Below are 22,296 nucleotides of genomic sequence, written 5' to 3'. Positions count from 1 at the left end.
AAAGTTGTGTTTGGACTTATTTTCATCAGGAAAAAAAATTTCCTGAAAGGAGTAAAAGTTTAAATTTTTATTCTTGGGTGATTAGTTTTGTGTGTTACATTGAAACTCGAGCGTCGGGCGACGGAGACTTATAGGGTATCAGATAACATCTCGACTCGCCGAGGCCCGGGTTCCTGCCTTTGACGTTGACACGCCACCAGCGTTGATTAGGCTGGCACGGTGATTTCCGCCGGTTTTCTGTCTCTGGCTCGAGCCGGCTCAAACGGCTCGATTCCCCGCCACTACATGCTAGCCGTAATATTAGCCATACTTCCCTTTTGAAGAATGGACATTTGCAGTTTTATTAACGCTTCCAAGATCACGACGGGTAACGTACGTTTAACCTTGTAAGTTTAGTGGACGGAGTAAAACACACACTGGCACAGAAACGCACTGAATCCGACTCGATGGACCAAATCCTCGAGTTTAAGCTCGCGGAAAGGAAGTGGAAGAAGCACATTCAAAATTATAAGAGTAAAAAACAGTTTATTTAAATAACACAAAATGTGCAAAAATAAACAACTGCCACAAAAGATGACAAGGATGACTGTACAATAATTCAGAGAACCGAAAGAAGGAAGACAATTATTTAGAAGGAGTATCGGTATCCTAAACGTTTTAATTGCTCCATTTTTCCGAAGAGCTCATTTTTTAGGTAAGATTTCAAGAGGTATCACTATATTTTATGTTTTTAATTCAAACCCCACCCCCCTCCCATCCATTAAGGAGACAATCGCGAAAAAGAAATTTGTTTCTAATTTTCGGTATTAGACAATGAATTATTCATATAACAAGAAAATTATTATACAAGTAGGGTAATCCTTATACATGAAAATAATCGAAGAACGAACTCGATACGATAAATAGGTACCGAGATATAAATTCTTCAGTACATCGCTGATTCGTGACAAACAAATTCGCGAACAGAAAAATTATGACTTAACCCCCCCGTCCAATTTCACGGGAGCTACAATATAATTGATTTTGCACGAAATCCCTGATAACGAGTGCAAAAAATGATCGATTTGGTGTGGAATGACCCTGTAGGGTAAGTTGTTCAGAATGATGACCTTGACAACATATTTCAAGGTCATCAAAATCGATAAGGTATGCCTCTTTGTAAATAATTAACAAATTCAATGTCTTCTAACTATTACAAGATTCTTTGTAAATAATTAACAAATTCAATGTCTTCTAACTGTTACAAGAAAATTTATAAAATTTTATAAAAACGATTTGTTTTATTATTATTTATTAAAATACGAAAAACAAATTACTATTCTAAAACAGAAAGGAAACAATTAGGAAAAAAATGGTAGACCAAATTAACATTATAAATAAAAGCAATATAGATGCCTTAGATTTTATTCATATAGTAAGGTTTATTAATAACATAAATTGCAAACTTCTACATGGTAGAAATCTGAACGATGTACATTTGCGTAGTCTTACACCCTGCTTAAAAGGGAACTGTAGAGAGTCATGCAATTGCGTAAACACACACCTAATATTCCAGTTAAAATGCATAATGTAGTAAATATATTTGTATAATCCAAACAGTCAGATCCTATACAGAGAAATGATTTAACCTGGCTGATTTTAATTAAACTCTGCCGAAGTGCCATCATATCTCCGGTACATTAATAAATATTCCGTAGCATGGCAAGCAAAGCAAATTTTATATTCAACAATGACAGTAACACATTAGCAATTAATAGAGCAATAGTGACACCTGGATATATTTTGCTTTGCTACTACTTTTTTGATAATATGTTTAATCTTGTCGAAAAAGTATACGTACATGTATAGAATTGGTCATGCTACGGTGTTCACCTAAATCCTTCTTACATCAGGGCCATTAGTGCGCGCAATTCTACACACTCGCGATAATACGCGGCGCGCTTTGATAACGTTTAATCGTAATCATGTTATTGAGTATGTCTCTTGAACCCTGCCTGAAAGGGATAATAGATGTTCCTAATCGCCAAACTAGTTACAAAAAAACATGTTTGAATCCTTATTGTTTAATATTTAATCCGTGTACCACTTAATATGTACTTTTTTATTTAATGTTTCTTTTAGCAGATGATTTCATATTTACGTCACGTTTGTTTCTGTTGTATAGAATCTAAAACATATAGTAATAGTAACCCACGGATTGAATAATTTTGTTTCTATTAAGTGACTTGAAAATTCATCACTCTTAATCACCGGGTAACATTATTTGGCGATGATTAAATATATAGCTTACGATTAATTTAATATCTATCAGTCTCAACGTTTAACCCTGCCTAAAAGGGAAAGAAGATGGTCATGCGAATTTGCTCTTAACGGTCGGAATCCTGACTAGCGCACACATACTATCGCATGATTTTTAAACGAAGGTGATTTCGACTTGAAGTTTATTTCAAGAAATCATCGACAACAGAAATTCGCACTACTTTTTGATAAAATTGCTTCAGTTATCTTTAATAAGATGACCTATGTGATCCAGACTCTACTATGAAATTCTTATGGAAGGTGGTCGCCTAAACTCAAAAATCGACATGAGACGTAATTCTATGGATACGTTTTTGAGATATCGCCCGATGCATATTTTGGTAATTTTTTAAAAAGACGACCGAATTAAGTATTTGTCTTCAATGAAAACAAATTTAAATATATTTTTTTCGCGTATTTATTTATTTAAGAAGAAAACGAATTGAAATGTATTTTATTTTATTTTATTTTTGAAAAACTTTTTTTTTATCATCGATGATTTGCTCATGAACTATAAGAATATCAGTATGTACTGCTGTATATGCTCTACTTAATTGCCCAAGAAACAGGAAGAAATGGGGAAAAATAGGCACTCCCACTCTATCGCCCATAACTTCCTTATTTGTCCATGGATTTTGCTCAGGTTGGGCTTATTTTCTTCGTAAAGGTACGTACTCTAAGTAAAAAATAAGAATCTGGACGTTACATAATAATTTATATGTTTTCCAGGCGATGCAGTGAATTTTCGATTTCAATTTCGGCCCCAAAAAATTAAATTTTTTTTAAGTTTCACTCGATTTCGACGAAACTATTGGTCCGATTGGAAAACAATGTAAGAAAGAATAGTATGTAATTTAATTACCTTTAATTTAAGAGTCATCGCGATCAAATCGGTCAACTATAACGCGAGATACTGTCAAAAAAGTCGGGTCGTCTTTTTACAAAATTACCAAAATATTCATCGGGCGATGTCTCAAAAACGTATCCATAGAATTACGTCTCATGTCGATTTTTGAATTTAGGCGACCACCTTTCATAAGAATTTCATAGTGGAGTCTGGATCACCAAATCACTGTAAACTAGTGTAATCACCAGTAATTTTCTTAGTTTTCCTATTTTATTATAATTTTCAAAATGTTTGTAAGAAGTTATTGAAAACCGGTATTATTTTGTTACCTGTATTATATTAGCAAAGTTATAACGAAACGAAAATAGTATCGAAATCAAAATAATTTTAAGGCACCCACGTTTTATGTATAATGTTTCGTGTTTTTCGTGTATTCTTGGACCCTAATCACGGAATTATAAAGAACTTCTCTTGATCACTTTAAGTTTTAAACAATTTCAATGTTTAATGCACCAATATGTATGAATCCGATAATGTGGAGCGAATTCGTACTGGATAAAGAACGTTTCGTAAAAATGCAAAAATAGTGCGCTTATTTACAACGATTCAAATTTACAAAATTTAATAACTGTATACACTGATACAATCAGGAAACTCTCTTCTATCTTTGAAGGCTAAACTGAAGTTTCTAGCAATTTTAGGTTTCACATAATAAGCCACTTTGTCCGAAATCGTGCGTTTTTACAAAAATTTGTGTTTTTCGAAAATTGAGGGTGATTCGTATTTAGAGCGTTTTTAGTTTATTCGTGTTAGTGTTTAGTTTTTTAATACGTTATTATTTGTTGGTTATAAAATATCGGTATTTATTTCGGTTTTTGGTAATATATCGGTTTCGGTAATATTTGAACCAACCATTAATATTGAATGTATACTATAGAAAAACCGAAAAAATACCGGTATATATTTTGATTTTCGGTAATATATCGGTTTCGGTATAGCTTTGCTGGCATAATACCGGTATCAAAATCATAAAGATTTTAAGTCCTTAGGCATAACACCAGTATCAAAATTATACCAGTATTAAGTCTCTGTTACAATACTTGGATAGAAATGTACAAAATTATGAAACAAAATCAATTTCGGAGTACAGTGAATCCTCGTTGAGTGTTCGGGAACTTTGCGGCAGTGAAACAAATTTATGAGGTGCCGACAAAAAAACAAATTTATGAGGTGCCGACGTCTTTTTGCCTACCGCGTGAATGTTCTGTCGCGGTGCCAAGCCCCGAACACTTAACGAGGATTCTCTGTAACACATGCAGTTTGCATATCTGCAAATCTCGGATTATATTTATCGTTAACCCATGAGGTGAAATGATGGTCTATCATTTTTCTGTAAATATTATTCTAATCTCTCAGGTTATACTAATTATGTATATGTCACAGAATGTTCTTATCTTGAATACTCGAATCATCTGCATATTAGAATCTTATAATGTTCATAGACAAACAAAATAATTCAGAGTTTATAATTATTAACCTTAAACATCCCCTTTTTCGAATAATTTTTTTTAAATTTTACGTTCAACGATGATTTCTAAACATTCATAGCCAAAGTAAATGTGTCGGTATAAATTGTAAACGTATGTATGTGTCAGTTGATATAAAGTTGCTGAATTTTCCTCCGATGATTCCTGAAACACATCAGACTTTTCGGCTAGAGAATGGGTAGAAAGGTCATTAAATATAAAATTATAAATGGGAAATTCCTGTACGACGTTTCACGACGGGTGCATTATTGATTAAAGGAATAAAATTGATTCTACAAATTCAGAAGATGGTGTGTTCCTTATTCCAAAGAAATTATAGAACTTCACACAAGTCTCAGAAGATCCAACAAAATATAAATATAATTATAATATCAAATTTTGTACACTTCAACGTACCCATAGTAAAAATATGTATTTTTTCAAAATATATCTAATTTTAACCTATGTATAAATAAATTAATATTAATATAATGGTTAAAACCCTTGTATTTTTTGAAACATTTAAAATTTAGAATCAAGACCACCATTTCGTTTTTTCAGATCTAAGTCAAAGTACTTACACGGACTTCTTGCATTTTCATTACACCTTTTTTCTGTTTTCTCTTCTTACAATTTAGTTCCTCTTGTATTTCCAACAACGATTTCCCTTTCGTTTCTGGTACCATAAGAACGATAAAGATGATTCCAATGAAACAACTAATCGCAAACAAACCGAAGGATGTATAAACCCCATAAGAATCAGAGATTACTTGGTACATTTTAGAAACAATAAATGCCAATAACGAACCCCATAAATTTGCTAAGGACACGGCAGTCCCTTTCACATTTGTTGGGAAAAGTTCACCAAGCATCATATAAGGCAATGGATTTAAACCTAACGCAATAATCAATTCGTAAAATATCACAGAGGCATGAAGAATCCAGCCGACGTCAGCCATGTTTACTAATATTCGGAACTTGAGCAAGTAAAATATTGCAGTTACAGCCAAGGACAATCCACCAAGAAATGTTGTGACTAGAAGTAACGGTCTCCTTCCGAGTTGGTCTACCAATGCTGCAGCTCCAACTCCAGCAATAAGCTGCAGAACGCTTAAAATGATCACCGCTGTTCCAGCATGCAAATCTGTATCAGCTTCCTCGAGGATTTCTTGAGTGTACGATTCTATCGCAGCTATCCCACTAAATTGAAGTACCACCTGAAGGCCAAAACTAATCAATACAGCTTTTCGATTGCCAGGAGTATTAAAAAGATCCCAGAAGTGCCCTTTATCAGTAAGATCACGGATCACGGTCTTCTGTATTTGTTCCATATCTTCATCCAACTGGTCTTCTGTCGCGTACCTCTTGAGTAGCCTTAAACTTTTCATTGCTTTATCATCGCGATTCTTCATTAACAAATAATAAGGAGATTCAGGCATCCAGATAAATGATAGGAAGAAGAATATTGGTATTACAGCGCAACTGTAAGCCAGGCACTCGTACGAGACGAAAGGACCAATTGCGTGGGCGTATAATTCGCCAAATGTTACCATTAGTTTAATGAAAGAGCCCAAAGATCCTCTGATTTCCTTGTCAGCAATCTCGCCAATGTACATAGGACACACAACGTACGCCACGCCGATGCCAAATCCGCTAACGAACCTCGAGACATACAGAATGTAAGGATTCCAGGCTATGATGATCAAAATCCAACTGACAGTAAGCGGTATTCCTGCTATCAAGAGACAGATTTTACGTCCGAGCCAATCTACTATGAAAGCCGCAAAAATGGTCCCAGGTATCGAACCCAGGAGAGCAAACGAAGCAATCCATGAAGCGTCATCGGAGGTTAATGGTACACGAGAATCAGGAGACTTCAGTATCGGTAGCGTCGGTGATGTCCAGCCTATGTGAGAACCGGATGTTGCCATAGATAAGGTGGCTATATTGGATAGAAAACAATTAAACATGTCAATAATTGAAAATGTAAATTGTACTAACTGAAATAAGAAAGTAGTTTTTAAAAAGTATTGTTATAAATATTTAAGTGATAACAGTATAAATAACTTTACGTCAATTAAATGCCAAAGTCGAGATTCATCTTACGATGTTCATAAAAATGACGAGTTGCACGATGACATAGTAACCCAGATAGCACATGACGCCTTGAGGACGGCTTAAAGACGCCTTAGACCTAAAATAGCTCTGAAATGGGCGTCTTAAAGGCGTCATGTGCCATCTGGGAACTTATGTTTTGTTGCCCAAATTATTTGAACTTTAAGTTTAATGAATTTCTCTTTCTTTAACACTTTTACTATATATCGTATTTTAAAAATCATGTTTCATACATTCACATTCATAACTCTAACATTTCTTATTTTGCTTCTTCTCTTGTTACACAGCGAAAAAGCATTCTTGCATTAATTCTTTTCCACTTTACGAACGAGATACCACATTTAGAAAACTCTCATTTGATACAGAAAGATTTAAGGAATCAGGAGCTAATTTTATTTAGACGATATCGTAGTGGAAAAAGTGATAGCTTAGAATATCGTCGAAAAAAGGTCGAAGATGAGATTCCAATTTTATTTTATCATATTAACGTATTTGAAGGATAAACTTCCGAAAAGCAGCTACACCCGATGACCCAGACTTCGGCATATATTACCAAGATCACCCTCACGAGTAACCTTCGAAACGTTTAAACCGCGCGGCCAAAATCCCGTCCACATTTGAGCAACATGCAACAGAATTTCCATTCCAGACCATCAAGAAGTCGATTTTAACGACCCGGCGCGCATTCGTAGCGCGCAAATGTTCGTCAAGACGGGGAAACACGGCTATCGCGCGCACGAGAACGCTCGGTGCGCATCGTCCACGAAATTGGAAGGAGCTTTTCTATTTTTTTTTAATTAAACCATCCTGGTGAAAAATAAACCGCTGAATGGATGAATAACACCTATATAGAATGTTCATGTACCAAATAGTAAGAATATGTTTCCTGTTTCCATGAATAGGCATTAAGAAAATAGTATAAATATAATATACAGGGTGACCCACATAACTCTTAATAGCTCAATATCTCGAAAACTATACCATCGATTTTAAAGTTCTTGGTCTTAAATTACATGAATCTGAAGGGCCTTTCTAACTACATAAATATGTAGTGGCCCCCCCCACCCCTTTAAGGGGGGGGGGCGGGGGGACCTTTATAATTTTAAATGGAACTCCCTATAAAACGTACCATATTTAGATTCTACAGGAAAAAGCAAGTAAATGTTGTCTGAAACATTTTTTTGTCACATATTTCCATGATGAGATATAAGAGTTTATTTGAAGCGCTCGGAAATTGCGTTATTGAATTATACACGCTTGAGTCCTTTGCTTACTCGTGAAGAAATAAAATGTTCTTTAAATTAAATGCTCAAAATGTCCACCACGGGCTTGTAAACATTTATTTACTCGAAACATCAAAGTTGTTCTGACATTTGTTAACATTTCGGAAGTCATTCCTCGATCCCCCGATCTAACACCATTAGATTTTTTCTTATGAGGATATGTAAAGGACAAAGTTATGTTTGAACCACCGATGACAAAAGAGAATATAAAACAAAGAATACGTGACGCTTGCGCTTCAGTGACTGAAGGAACAGTTCGGTTACCCATCACTAGACACAGTCGTCTCCGCTCCGACGACATCGCCCCAGTACCATCGACAGTGAGGGCCCGTTGACCGATTTACACGCGCCATACGATTTTCTACGGTGCGCGTCAGAATGTTCGTGTTCGGCTTCACGTTGCACGAGGTCGTTAGCTGCGCGTCAAGCCATTAAAGTCGACCGTTTCAAGTGTGTTCTGCAACGCGCGTTACACAAGTGTAGACCTGCCTTAAGGAATTTGTAAATTTCCTTTTCAAATAATGTATTAACGAAAAGGTAATGTAACAAAAAATAAACGAGAAGTGATCGTAGTTCGTTATTGAGATAAAAACCCGTAGTTTAATAATGGGCAACAATGTTACTGATAATGAATAAATCTTTTCAAAAAGCCTGAAGATAAATTTAGGTAAAGAAACTTGTAAAATTATCGCTGGAAATAAATCATAGCTCGCGTTAAATTAAAAAAATTATAATCAGCAATAAATTGATTAGAACTCACCCTTCCGAAAATTCACCTGCAGTTTGTAAACCTATATCATTAGGTCACTGGACTGATTCTGGGCATCGACGGACGGAACAGTTTATGGTAGGATAGCGCCTAGTCTGCAGATGATCGCAGATGTTGGGCACGAGCCGAAGTTAAGGGTTCTAACGTCAAGTGAGTCCCCGGTTATTCCACCGAAAAGGTATTCACTTCACTGCACGACCACTAACACTGATCAGCCGACATGATTACTTAATGTATTTTTAATCGAACGTGTTGTTCCTGCGTTACGAAAATTAATAGCCCCGAAAGGGGCCGATTGTTTTCAATTTATCAGATGTTTTAAGTAGCCAAATACTTGCACAGCAGCACCCGCATATCCGTTATTCTGTGCGTACCACCAGAACATTGCCTAATACTCCCGTGAAATGAGCATCTCTGTCGCCCGATTGCTAACCGACTGACAGAATTTTTCCGAAAGGGCTTCCTCTACCCCCAAGTAGTTTCTCATCGTTACATTGTGAGTTCACTCCCGCCGTGGCAACAAGATTTAGGTAAACAGAAACCAGCGTTCTAAGAAAACACGTGCTTTGCAGGAATGTAACGAACGAACCGTCGTGCAGTTTCACCGTATTGTGGGCTCCGTTAATTTACTACCAAAATACCTATTGCTTCGAGATAGAAAGCAGAATCTACGTTTTCCTCAAGGAGCAGGAAATAAAATTTCACGGACATATATTGAGTTGACGCTGCTTGGCCCTGTCCGAGCACCTAAGCAGAGGCCGGAGGAGACGTTTCAGTTATTTAACACTAGGTTTACGGGCACTTATCGTGTAGGTATCTCCACGGCACGCATCAACGAACCCGCAAATTTTCTTTAAAAAACAACTTATTTTATATAATACACAATTTATGATCTCTGAAATTAATGCGTAGCTATAGAGATAGGTATACCACATAGAGAATTTCGAGGTTAGAAAGCATTCGAAATGCGTCAAAATGACGCGTCCCGTAAACCTAGTGTTAAGGCCTAATTGTTTTGGCCTGGTAGCAGACGTGGACTCACAAGGGAAAATCCCGAATTGACGATTTTTATACAACTCTGTGAGATTGTAGTTCTCATGAAAATGTTTGATACGTATTTTTTTCTAACTGCTCTCATCCACGTTAAAGAGGTGCAAACAGCCCTAGATGGTGAAAGAACCAGGCGCTCCGCTTTTACGGTCGATTATCGTACCGCTACCACTCCAGATTATTTCAGTGAGGTTAAAAACAATATCAAAGTGTCAATGATAATTTATACTTTACACAAATATAAAAAAATAATAATATAATTAATAGTTAAATAATTAAATATTTATACTTCTTTTCTTTTTTATATTTATATATTATTTTACGATGATTTACTTTTATGATTTCCTATCGATATTGTTTTTCACCTCATTGAAATAATCTGGAGTGGTAGTGGTACGGTAGTCAACTGTCATAGCGGAGCGCCCAGTTCTTTTACCTGTTACCTGAACGCGGGGCACACCGCTGTCTTTAATAGTTTACTGCGACGTTATGGATGAACCGCATGAACGTATCACCCTACCGATAGGGTTATTTTATGGAAAACACTTCATCGAATGTGGTAGTATTTATTTCGGATTTTAAAAATCGCAACCTCCAGGTAAAATATGCACAATAAGAATTTGTTTATAATTTGTAGTATTGCAAAAATGATTTTTCGACCTCGAAGAAATTTATTCAGGAAGGCTGATCCTTCTCGATTAAAACAGAAAGAGGAATCAGCCGAATATGACAGATAGTTTCCGAGATATAAATTCATAAGTACAATCCATTTTCACGAATATGGCCTGTATTTTTAAAACCAATTCGAAACTCAAAAACGATGACTTAGCCCCCCCCCCACAATTCTACGTGGATTACATCATAGCCTATTTTGAACAAAATCCCAGACATCGAGGAAAGGAAGTGATTGATTTAGCATGGAATGACCCTACTATGTTTTATGTTTCCTCGTATTTTGTATAAGATGGCGTACTTCAACACGTATAATTAAACAGATAGTGCACTTTTCCGACTTCTAGATATTTCTGTTACAGTATGCGTCGCTAGTTGATCCTCAAATGGTTGAAAGTCAGTCTACAGGTATAAAAGTTCCCTGCGTCCTGTAGCGAAACGTCCGTTCCGGCCTCTGCTAAGATGCTCGGACAGGGCCAAGCAGCGTCAATTCAACATGTGTCCGTAAAAATTTTTTTCCTGCTCCTCGAGGAAAACGTAGTTTCTACTTTCTATCCCGAAGCAATGTGTACGTTCCTGGTCCTCTTCTCTTCGGACCCTTTCTATCTCAAAGCAATGGGTATCCTGGCAATAAATTAATGAAACCCGCGCTTCGGTGAAACTGCACGACGGTTCATTCGTTGCACTTCTGCAAAGCACGTGTTTTCCTAGAACGCTGGTTTCTGTTTACCTAAATCTTGTTGCCACGGCGGGAGTGAACTTCCAATGTAACGATGAGAAACTACTTGGGGGTAGAGGAAGTCCTTTTGGAAAAATTCTGTCAGTCGGTGAGCAATCGGACCACAGGGATGTTCAGTTCACGGGAGTACTACGCAATGTTCTGGTGGTACGCACAGAGCTGCTGTGCAAGCATTTGGCTATGTGGAGCACCTTCTAAACTGATACAAATCGGCCCCTTTTGGGGGCCACCAATGTTCGTAACGTAGGAACAACAGGTTCGATGAAAAATAAATTAAGTGACCGTGTCAGGTGATCAGTGTTGGTAGTCGTGAAGTAAAGTGAGTGCACATTCGGTGGAATAACCCAGACGGACTTGACGTTGCGACTCTTAAGGTCGTCTGGTGTCGTATACCTGCGATCACCTGTGACTTGTGATGGGTAACCGAGTAGTTCGAGCTACTCGACCGAGCTCGGGTGACAGGTTTATGATCTCAGCGGAGACCAGAGACTCTGGTACGTGAAGGCGAAGGATGTTATCTGACCGCCGGCAACTGAACCTCGGGTTACAATGTAAGACACGGAACGAATCACCCATGAAAAAATTTAAACTTTTACTCTATTCAGTGTACTTTCCTAAAAATGTTATGAATAAATGTAGGAGATTCTCTTGATGAAAATAAGTCCAAACCCGACATAAATCGGACTATATTTAATAACGTATAAGTTACTTTTTTACGGAAGAAATGTCAAACAAATCGGATTTTTATTGTTCTAAGCACGACGCACCTCACCAAAAAATCTGAAAAATTGCAAGGAAAACAATTTTTATTCGTACGTTATGTCGCGATACGAATTCTATGTTATTAAATATAGTCCTACGAAGCTCCGATACAAGCAAGGCGGCATGCATCGCAGGAAACTGCGTATAATAGCAAATAAAAATGACGTAACAAATAAAATCATACTATTTAATATCTTTCGTTTATTTAAAGAGATTAATGAATGAAGGATAAATGTAGGAAAATTATGTGTAACGTAAAAAGACGAATACACAGTTACTTTTTTAAACAGAATGGAAACTAATAATTATTTGAAGAGAGAGGCTAAGGAATTTGTAAATTCCCTTTTCAAATAATGTATGAACGAAATGGTAATGTAACAAAAAATGAACTAGAAGTGATCGTAGTTCGTTATTGAGATAAAAATCCGAAGTTTAATAATGGGCAACAGTGTTACTGATAATGAATAAGTCTCTTCAAAAAGCCCGAAGAAAAATTTAGGTACAGAAACTTGCAAAATTATCGCCGGGAAAAAGTCATAGCTTTCGTTAATTAGGCTATCTAAATTTGTTGATTTACCAGCGGGGGCGTTCGTAAGGTAAAAAATACTGAGCGTATTCGACGATTCGGGCGGGATCTCCCTCGGAACAGTCGAGCGACAATGTAAACACGTGCGCTTCCCGTCCGTGAATCGACGGTGAGCTGAGACAGACAAAAAAGTTTAAAAGGCTGTGTGTCGATGCGACAATACAAATGGAACTTTAAAACTTTTGTATTTTTGATTCTTTATTAATGAAAACTTTATTAGCATGTTAGTGAGATTCTTTTGGTACCAAACATGATATAATTTTGATTATTTGTAATTAATAAGTGTAATAATGAAAGATTGAATGATGAACACTTGATTAACACTAGAATTACCAACGATAAACGCATATCTTTTTCGATCGATAGATAAATATGGCAATCTTTTGAAAATTTACAAGTTCATAAATTAACTAATTTCTTTAATGTTGTATCGTAATAAAAGTTACAAAAGATTTGAGAAACTGTACTGTTATAACATTTTAATCATCCTTGTAAGAGTATATTGGCAAGTCATTTTGACTTGCTTGGTAGTTCTAGTGTTAAGTAAATATGATCCAAATTATTTCATGTTTGATATCATTTTAATCAGAGAAGTCTCACCACTATGCGAATAAAAGTTTTATGAACAAAAAATCACAAATAAAAAAAGTTCATTGTTGCGTTGGTATGTTCTTACGGATTCGTAGCTTTTAAAATTTTGTTGGCTGTTTTGACTATCACTACCTTTTTGTATGTCACTCGCTGTCCTTTTCTTCGACTCGGACTCGCGAAGGAAGGTTCTGAACCCGAAACTTCTGATTTTAAAGAACCTTCGCATGAATGTTTTTGCGTTTTTTTTTAAATATAACTTTGTAACGTTACGAGATAGAACAAACTTTAAATACAGAAATTGTTCAGTTCTTTTGGACTTATACTACACCAAAAGAAAACTTTTCCACGATGCGTCATGTATAAATAAAATTATTTTTTTGTTAGTTTTTGCATATAAATTCTAAACTTCTACTCTTCTTCGGTGGACATGAGCTCTGAACATTTGTATCATATTCACTGTATAAGTAACGTAATATCCAGAACTAGAATAGAAGCCTGTTGATTACACTGTTCAACAAATTAACTTTTTTTCGTTTTTGCAATTGTCAATAAGCGTTTCTGATAGACCTATATGAGCTAAATACGAATCTGCACACCGTTTCTTCCCAGCTCGCCCAGTTTTTGAAATAAATTAAAGAATATCAGCGAAAAGTGGTGTATTTTCCGTGTGCTTTTCGGTTTGAACATTATTTAAACATATTTAGACGTCTGTAATCTAATAACAATTTATATCATTTTGTTCGCAAGAATCCAGAAAATTAATTTCTGTAAAAAGAAACTTAATAACTATGACTGTAAAAGCACAACACAGCTCCAAATTTGAAAATTTGCAATTTTTTCAAATTTGATTTTTTTTCAAAAACTGGACAAGCTGGAAAGAAACGGTTTGCAGATTCGTATTTAGCTCATAAAGGTCTATCAGAAACGCTTATTGACAATTGCAAAACATTGTACGTGTTGCATAGTGTTATGAAAGTGAAGTTATGGCTAAAACAATATTATATAGTGCAGAATTTGTTGCACTTTTGAAAGTTGATTGGTTATTATTGGCAGTGAATGGTGATCAGGGATAAATGAGGGATGAATGATGGATGAATAAATTTTCCATGAATACACTGAAATTCTTTTTTTTAAATTGGCTGATATTACGAAACCGGAAAACTATACTATGCCTTGCAAATGAGCCGTACTTAGTTATTTAAAGAAAACATTCTGCTTTAATTGAACTACTCTACTTCATACACGTATAAACAATTTATCTACTGATGGGCATCGGTACATGGCCCGACCATGCCGAGGGCCACGATTTCGAACTAAAAATGTAATTCATAAACTAAGCAGCCCGCGCAAGAGCGGGTACGTCAACTAGCAACCTTACAAAGGTTACTCATTAGGATAACCTTGATAACATATGTGAAAGTTAGGGTCATCGGATGTGGGTGCCTACGAAAGTTTACCCAAATCATCAATTACGGAAGTAAAGAAATCACATTAATTTTCCACATAAAATAACAGGTAAAAAATGTGGTAACGTAATGAAACTCTTGATGATAAAATTTAGGTTGTGTAAAATGTACATATATCTTTCTACATGTTACGATAAGTGATAGAACTACAAATTGTCGAGATGGTCAAACGAAATGTTTACAGTGCATCTTGGGATAGCGATACCACTGTGCGCCACCCGCTATATTACAACCGCGCTGCATGACAACTGTTTCTTTAATGTTCCCGAAATCGCTCCATCTTTTTGAAAAGCACACTTTAAAGCTGAAGGTTCAAGGAATCTAATGGTATTTTTTTTAAATTGGGTATAGTGTCAAATCGAAATTTGAAAATATAACTTTAATTATTCTTGTATATATTAACAATAAACAGACATTTAGTCCACTTGGAGTTTCTGAAGATGGAATTTACAGTACAAACTGTTGAAAACAGCTACCTGTGACCTGTGAGATAATTTCCATTAGCAGTACTTGCAGCTGTCGACAATTTAAATTAGAAAGTCAGACCCTAGAAGTGATTCTATTAAAAGTATACACGTTTGTGCTTTGTGTCGTGTACATAATAAAGACTGTCACGTCATAAATGTCAGCACGCGGCACAGTAGTCAACAAATCCATTAGGCCTCCAACTGTGTACTATCAGCGTTAGACGCCAGTGTTTGCGTCTGAATTACTACGGGAAGCAGACGCTTGTCAGACGTTCGTCACACGTCGAAAACAATTAAATGAAATGAGAGACAGATATACAGGGTGGTCCACGCAACTTGTTCACCCTGAATAACTTCTGAAATATGCATTGTATGAAAAAACTTTTTATATAAAAGTTGTATGGTTTGGAGCGATACATTATGCTATGCATATATTTTTTTTGTAAGTGGAGGCGTTTCGAAGATTTAAAGGTCAACTTCGTTTTTTTAAATGGAATGTTGTATTTTTTATGCCAAAATATCGAAGAACATTAAAGTTGGAGTAAAAAAGTACTGACCTTTATGAGCCGTAAACCTAATAATTAACGAATTATTTCACTTTCTTTCTTGAAAATGGTCTGTGCGTAATATCAAGTTGGAGATTCAATACCAGGAAAGATTTTCGTAAGAATTTCAAAATTCAAAATTTCACACTACAAATTTTTTTTTAAATATGCACGTATTCTCTGACCTATCCTTATTAAAATTAATTTCTTTAATTCGCGGACACTAAAATTATGGTAGGAGGAGGGCGGTAAATATCGCGGCGTTCAGCAATTCAGGTAAACACTCCGTGGCGTACAGCTGAAACAACTGTTCATTTTTGGATTAAAATCGTAGAACTTTGGATAGAAATAAAATAGAGGAATGAATCTTTTTCGGGGTTAAAGCTAAGATGTTGCAGAATACAGAAAAAATATAGAAAAAGTATCACAAATAAGTTTTGGTCTTGAAAATCTATATCAACCGTGACATTTTTTTAAAAAATTGCGGTTTTTCTTCTTTTGCAGAATTCATATACATCATTCCCTATCGACTTTGACACACGGCATTTAAATCTGCTGCAGAATTTGTCAAGCGCTCCGAGATTTGAAGAAAAATGCAATTTTAGTGAAAGAAATCGATCAAAATCATGATTTTTCTGATTTATACATGCTTTGATAACACTTTGACTATTTTTAATAAACCATGTGTGGGACGTTGTCATGTTTTCCACTGTCAATAGTAGAACCGAGGTTAAACTTGACGATTAACTTAGTCCTCTTCAATTTAAATGACCTTGGCGTATGTTGTAGAAGTCAATATTTTGAGCATTTTTTCCTTTACATGTAATAGGCGGTAGGCCTTAATGTCAGAGATACACGCAAAAATGTTTTTTATACCTGTGACGCACAGCGTTCGACGTACACAGATTATGGCCGGACAGGTGGTACAACTGGGAATGGTGACTTTAGGCTGAACGGCAAAACCGTCCATATGGGAACATGTCATTGGCACATGCCAACAGACCGCGCGGCATAATGGAAACACAAAATATACCCATCAGCACAATAAGGACGCTGCTCAAGCAAGGGTGTAGTATTAATAGAGGCTGTTGGTCGTGTTTCAAATTATACTGCAATATTAAATATTAACCAAAAATTTTGTAACTCTGGGAAAGATAGGGGGGAGGCAAAATCCAATTTTTTTATTGTAGGGTGGGGATAAAGCCACTTTTTTCCGTCCAGGGATAGGGGGCAAGTGCCAATATTTTTACCAATATTTTAATAAAATTTGTATAGTAAAAAAACGAAAAATACAGAAAGTTTCATCGTTGCATTAGTATTGTCTCACCGATATGCAGGCTTTTAATCTTTCTTCAGTTTCCGAAATTTCAACCATTGCACAGTGATACGAACCACGGAAAACACGATAAAAAATCGTCATGTTTACATTTTACCGCTTATCATTTCAAAAATGATCATTGGGAGGATTTTTCAGGTCGCAGAATCTGATTTTGGGCTCAAACTTTTTATGATGCTAAAGTTATGCCCAGTAGTGAGGAGGAAATGTCGATAAAATAATTTTATATTCTGTTTAACAGTACTATCTGATTTATATATATTATTTGAAATTAATTACAGCATAAAATTAAAAAAAACTAACAGAGATAACGATTTTATGAGAGAAAAATATATTGAGCATGCGGAGGCTTAAAAATCAATGGTATGTATGAAATCATACTTGAGATATTGAAAAATTTATCATTTATCCATAGGTAGGACGTTCGTAATTAAACGCATATTATATTTTTAGAAAGCCCACAGTCTACAGTATAATGAATGTTACTGCAAAAGTTGAACTTGCGCGTCCTTGCGACTTGGGAGCAATAACGAATCATTATTGGCAGCAATGTTTCTATGTTCCTGAAAATATTAAGAAAAAACATATTTAAGTAAAATAAAGAGTGACAGTACTTAAATATACAAATATAGAAATATACAAGTTCATATTAACTTACCTTTCATTCTAAGAACGTGTGCTCCATTTCTTCTGTGTTCTCCTCTGATTCTACATCAGTTACTGCAAATACAATGAATTCTATAACTTCTTGATTTGGCACATTTCTATTTTTTTTTTCATTACAAACGAACTTAAATGCAGATCAGAACTAAATAATAGTTTGTGAAATAAGTCGTCATTGGTTCTTAGAATGAAAGGTAAGTTAACATGAACTTGTATATTTCTATATTTATATATTTGTATATTTAAGTATTGTCACTTTTTATTTTACTTAAATATGTTTTTCTTAATATTTTCAGGAATATAGAAACATGTTGACTGGGCATAGACATAGATAGATACTTATTTCGCGTCGCACTACGCCGCGTAATGATTGCCAATAATAATTGGTTATTACTCCCAAGTCTCTCCAAGTTCAACTTTTGCAGTTACATTCATTCTACTGTAGACTGTAGGCTATCGAATAATATAAGTTTCAAGGATTTGCTTCGATTCCAAAAATGCAATATGCGATTAATTATGACCGTCCCATAATTTTTTATATTTCTGTTATTGACAATTATTTATATACGTTAATAGCATAAAATGAATGCATCACTTTATTCTATGGATAAATGAAAATTTTTTCATTTATACATAATGTGATTTTATACATACTATTGACTTTTTAGTCTCCGCGTGCTCAATATCATTTTCTCTCATAAAATCGTCATATCTGCTGGTTTTTGTTTAAATTTGATGCTGTAATTAATTTCCAATAATATAAACGAATCAAAATTATTTTATCGACATCCCCCCCTACTGGACTTAACTTTAGCATAACAGTAAAATATAAACGTAAGGATTTTTTATCGCGTTTTCCGCAATTCGTACCACGGTGCATTGGCTTGTAAAAGGGAAGTCTCCAGCATGTTATATTACTATCTTAACTGATTCCAAAGGAGAACTCCCTATGCGAGCATTTATCAAGAATTTACTGTATCTAAGAATTAAGGAGGTTCTACCTTGTGGGTCCTAAAAAGTAGGTAATATTTGCGAATTTTAAAAACAAAACTGTTGGACAGATTCATTTGAAATTTGTGAGTTTGTTTTATTGTAGTTTTAACTATTATTTAAAATTTTTGTATGGCGATATAAAAAAGCCGTACGTGTATAGTGCGCCGATTGCAAAACGTTGAGAAAAAATCGGCTAGTTTTGGCGTTTATGGAAAGGAAGCTATGGTTTATCGGAAATACAACAAGGAAATTAGATCCTTAATCTGTATGAGTATGGCTATCTGTGGAACTAGAATTATTGCTGTATCTATTAGCGTTCTTTTTTTGTTTAACGAATTTCTTGTAATTTTTGAACGAAATACGATCTTTCCTTTTTGAAAAGCTACCATTTTAACAGTTTTTCATTTCTCTTAATAATTCTAGTTCCACAGATAGCCATACTCAAACAGATTAAGAATCTCATTTCTTTTTTGTGTTTCAAATAAACCATAGCATCCTTTCCTTCAACGCCACAAGTAGCCGATTTTTTCTCAATGTTTTGCAATCGGCGCATTATACATGCACAACTTTTTTGTATCGCCACACAAAAATTAAAAACAATAGTTAAAATTACAATAAAACAACCCCACAAATTTCAAATGAATCTGTCTAACAGTTTTTTCACAAAAAATTCGCAAATATTACCTACTTTTTAGAACCCATAAGGTAGAATCCCCCCCCCCCTTAAGAAACGGTGTTCTAAGGGCATCGGGCACTGTATAATCAGTAAACACGAAGCCGTCTACCCTACGCACTTCACAACCCTCTTTTCTCTGTCTCCGTTCTCTCTATTCGAAGCACTTCACATTTTCTTTCTCCTTTGAAAATACCCTCTGTCCAACGAATTACTTTCATTCATTTTCGGAGCGAAGACGTCTGAATATCACAGAATGTATTTATAGGTATTAAATAATTATAGTAGTACACCTAGATAACATTAATGTACAATACATTATTTGTAATGGCTTCAAACGTAGCGTCTTGTATATTTATTATGACCGCAATATGATAGTATTCATAATTACTGTTTAAGATAGGAAATTAATTAAATCATGTTTATTTATATGATTATATAAAATTTTTGTATTAATTATATAAAAATAATAGAACAAATAGATCTAAAAAATTGTTGCATCTTGGTTTTTCCTCGGGATTCAGTTTATTCATTGTTAGATAAATTTCTAAAAGTTCGGAAGTAATATAAATCCTGTATAATTTTATAACGTATGACATTCTTTATGTTGAAATTGCCGAGCGATCACACTCGACCTTCAGAGGGAAATTACAAACGAGAAACATGTTTATAATTTTCCCTGTTATAAAAATGATTTTTCAATGTAAAAAAAATTGTATTAAAATAATCCAAACCTAGATTAAAACAAAGCACAAACGAACTTAATATAATAAATAATTGCCAAGATAAAAATTCATAAATACACCCGTTGCATGAAAATAGGTAAAGATTGCAAACTTTACGATCTGTTTTTTCTTAAACAAATGCGACTCCAGCAAAGTGATGACTTTACCCCCCTCCTCCTCCCTCCACCAAACTCCTCTATTTTATCCCAAAACTAACGCATTGCAATCATAATAAATATACAAAACGGTTTGCACCCATTGTAAATAACGTACTGTACAGAATTATAACAAACTTACGACCCCAGAAAATACAAGAATTACTGTAGCATATGTTTCAATTACGCCACAGGAAATAAGAAATCTATATACATCATTTATTACAAGACTTCATTATTGCATCAATGCAACCACCATTCGAAAGAGGTTGCCATTTTGAACATGACATGTAACTTCGGAACATTTAAGTAAAATGTAAACACCTTGAAATTGGATGAACGGAACGATATATTCTTATAGGTATCGAATTTGTCATTTTACTCTCTATATGTATAAGTATATGGGAAAAAATCTAAATCCAATAAAAAAACATCAATGATCATAGGATCACATTAGAAAATGACCTTCAGAAAAAATATTTTCATCGTTACATGTGCTCCTTAGAATAATGCAACTTTATCCTTTTAATATTTTTTTAATTCTTATAAACTTTATAATTCAATATTTATAAACTAAATTTTATTATTTATAAACTTTATCAGTTTAAAGAGATTTTCCGTACGACGATAAATAACGCAGATATAAAGATGTTCCCAATTAAAAGCCCTAAAAACATGCAATATGGCTTACTGGGGAATTTAAAAAGAAAATGCTTTCGGCATGTTTTTTCTACCAATATCTATAGCGTCGCTGTTATTACAATTTTTTGTAATGTAAGAATTAATGTTTTTCCATGAGACATGAAGTTTATAAACCAAATATTTCTATTGCGACTAAAAGATTTAATTTTTAGTGACTTTTATATTGAATAAATTTCTGAAATTACCTGTAAGCGCTGCTAAATATTGCGGCCACCGTTTAATGCGCGATTCGTCCATGGTTTATATTTCTCCTTGAATGACTGAAATGTATTAACATTCCTTCAGTATATTACACATAAAAGTAAAATTAAAAAATTAATAATTTCTGTGTGGTTACGATTTTATATATTAAAACGCAGGTTGATTATAGAAATTTAAATGGAAATTGTATTACATTATAGTATTATATGGCATTATATTATATTATTTATACTACAGACTACATTTTACATAAAATCCAACATGTGTTATGTATTCGCATAATATATTTTGGAACTTGGCTCGTGATAAGAAAAGCAGAGCAACAATAAAGTGTGGAAAATTTACATTAAGCTCTGATCGACTATGTATGTCTTGTTGATACAATGCTTACAGAGATAGCGATGGAACGTGACGATACCACCAGAAAGTACAACGGCTACGCACTAGCGTTCTTCGTGCCTCTTTTTAACACATTATAAACAGAATGGGGTTTTAATCACGCCGTACTCGATTTTATACGTCAGTTTATCAGCGCGGCTCTTATCACGATTAAATTTCAGACAATCCCCTCTTCCTCATTCATAAAAATCGTTTCAAATTTCGCGATACATAAGAAGAGGTGAAAAGCAAAAGTACACAAAACAGTAAAAAGAAAACAAAATACTTTAACTACCGGACATAAAATGTTTTTCTCAAAGTGTTTAGATTTATCATTGTGTAAATCAGTTGAAAAAAAAATGAGTAAAAATAATAATCAAGTAAAATTCAATTAGTGAATAGATATTACTGGCTTATACATTAATTCATTTCTACTAATGTCAATTGTCCAATTTGTTGGCAACAAAGGCAATGTAACTATGAATATAGTAATCTTTCCTATCACGGTAACTATTGTTAATCAATGTTAAAAATCTCTGGTATGAAAAATGTATTTCTACGTAATTACAACTAAATTAATTATTGACATTCTTCTCCGCGTTAGGATATAACAATATCTTCCAGAAGACCAAGATAATTAAAATTATTAATGGGAAGTATTTTGTTAATCTTGTACGTGTGTTGTATATATGAACTTAATTTAAGCGTCAACACATTCAATATTTACTGCGTACAACATTTTTTTTATCTTCAG

At 34.6% G+C, this 22,296-nt stretch overlaps 1 protein-coding gene and 1 long non-coding RNA gene across 2 annotated transcripts; both read right to left on the bottom strand.

The window, feature by feature from the left end:
* Positions 1 to 5,234: 5,234 nt before the first annotated feature.
* LOC107192122 (monosaccharide-sensing protein 2-like) lies at positions 5,235 to 6,641 on the bottom strand. The gene has a single exon (XM_015581318.1). The coding sequence runs from the start codon at positions 6,639 to 6,641 to the stop codon at positions 5,235 to 5,237; it is 1,407 nt and encodes a 468-aa protein (XP_015436804.1).
* Positions 6,642 to 17,380: 10,739 nt separating this feature from the next.
* On the bottom strand, positions 17,381 to 21,636 carry LOC107192132. Its single transcript, XR_001516290.1, has 4 exons — positions 21,556 to 21,636; positions 21,149 to 21,223; positions 17,711 to 17,772; positions 17,381 to 17,615 (listed from the first exon to the last, which is right to left on the bottom strand). It is a non-coding gene; the product is annotated as an uncharacterized LOC107192132 (long non-coding RNA).
* Positions 21,637 to 22,296: the final 660 nt, after the last annotated feature.

The sequence above is a fragment of the Dufourea novaeangliae genome, unplaced genomic scaffold (assembly GCF_001272555.1).
Source record: "Dufourea novaeangliae isolate 0120121106 unplaced genomic scaffold, ASM127255v1 scaffold286, whole genome shotgun sequence".
NCBI classification, from domain to species: domain Eukaryota; kingdom Metazoa; phylum Arthropoda; class Insecta; order Hymenoptera; family Halictidae; genus Dufourea; species Dufourea novaeangliae.
This window is presented reverse-complemented; position numbering and strand designations above follow the sequence as displayed.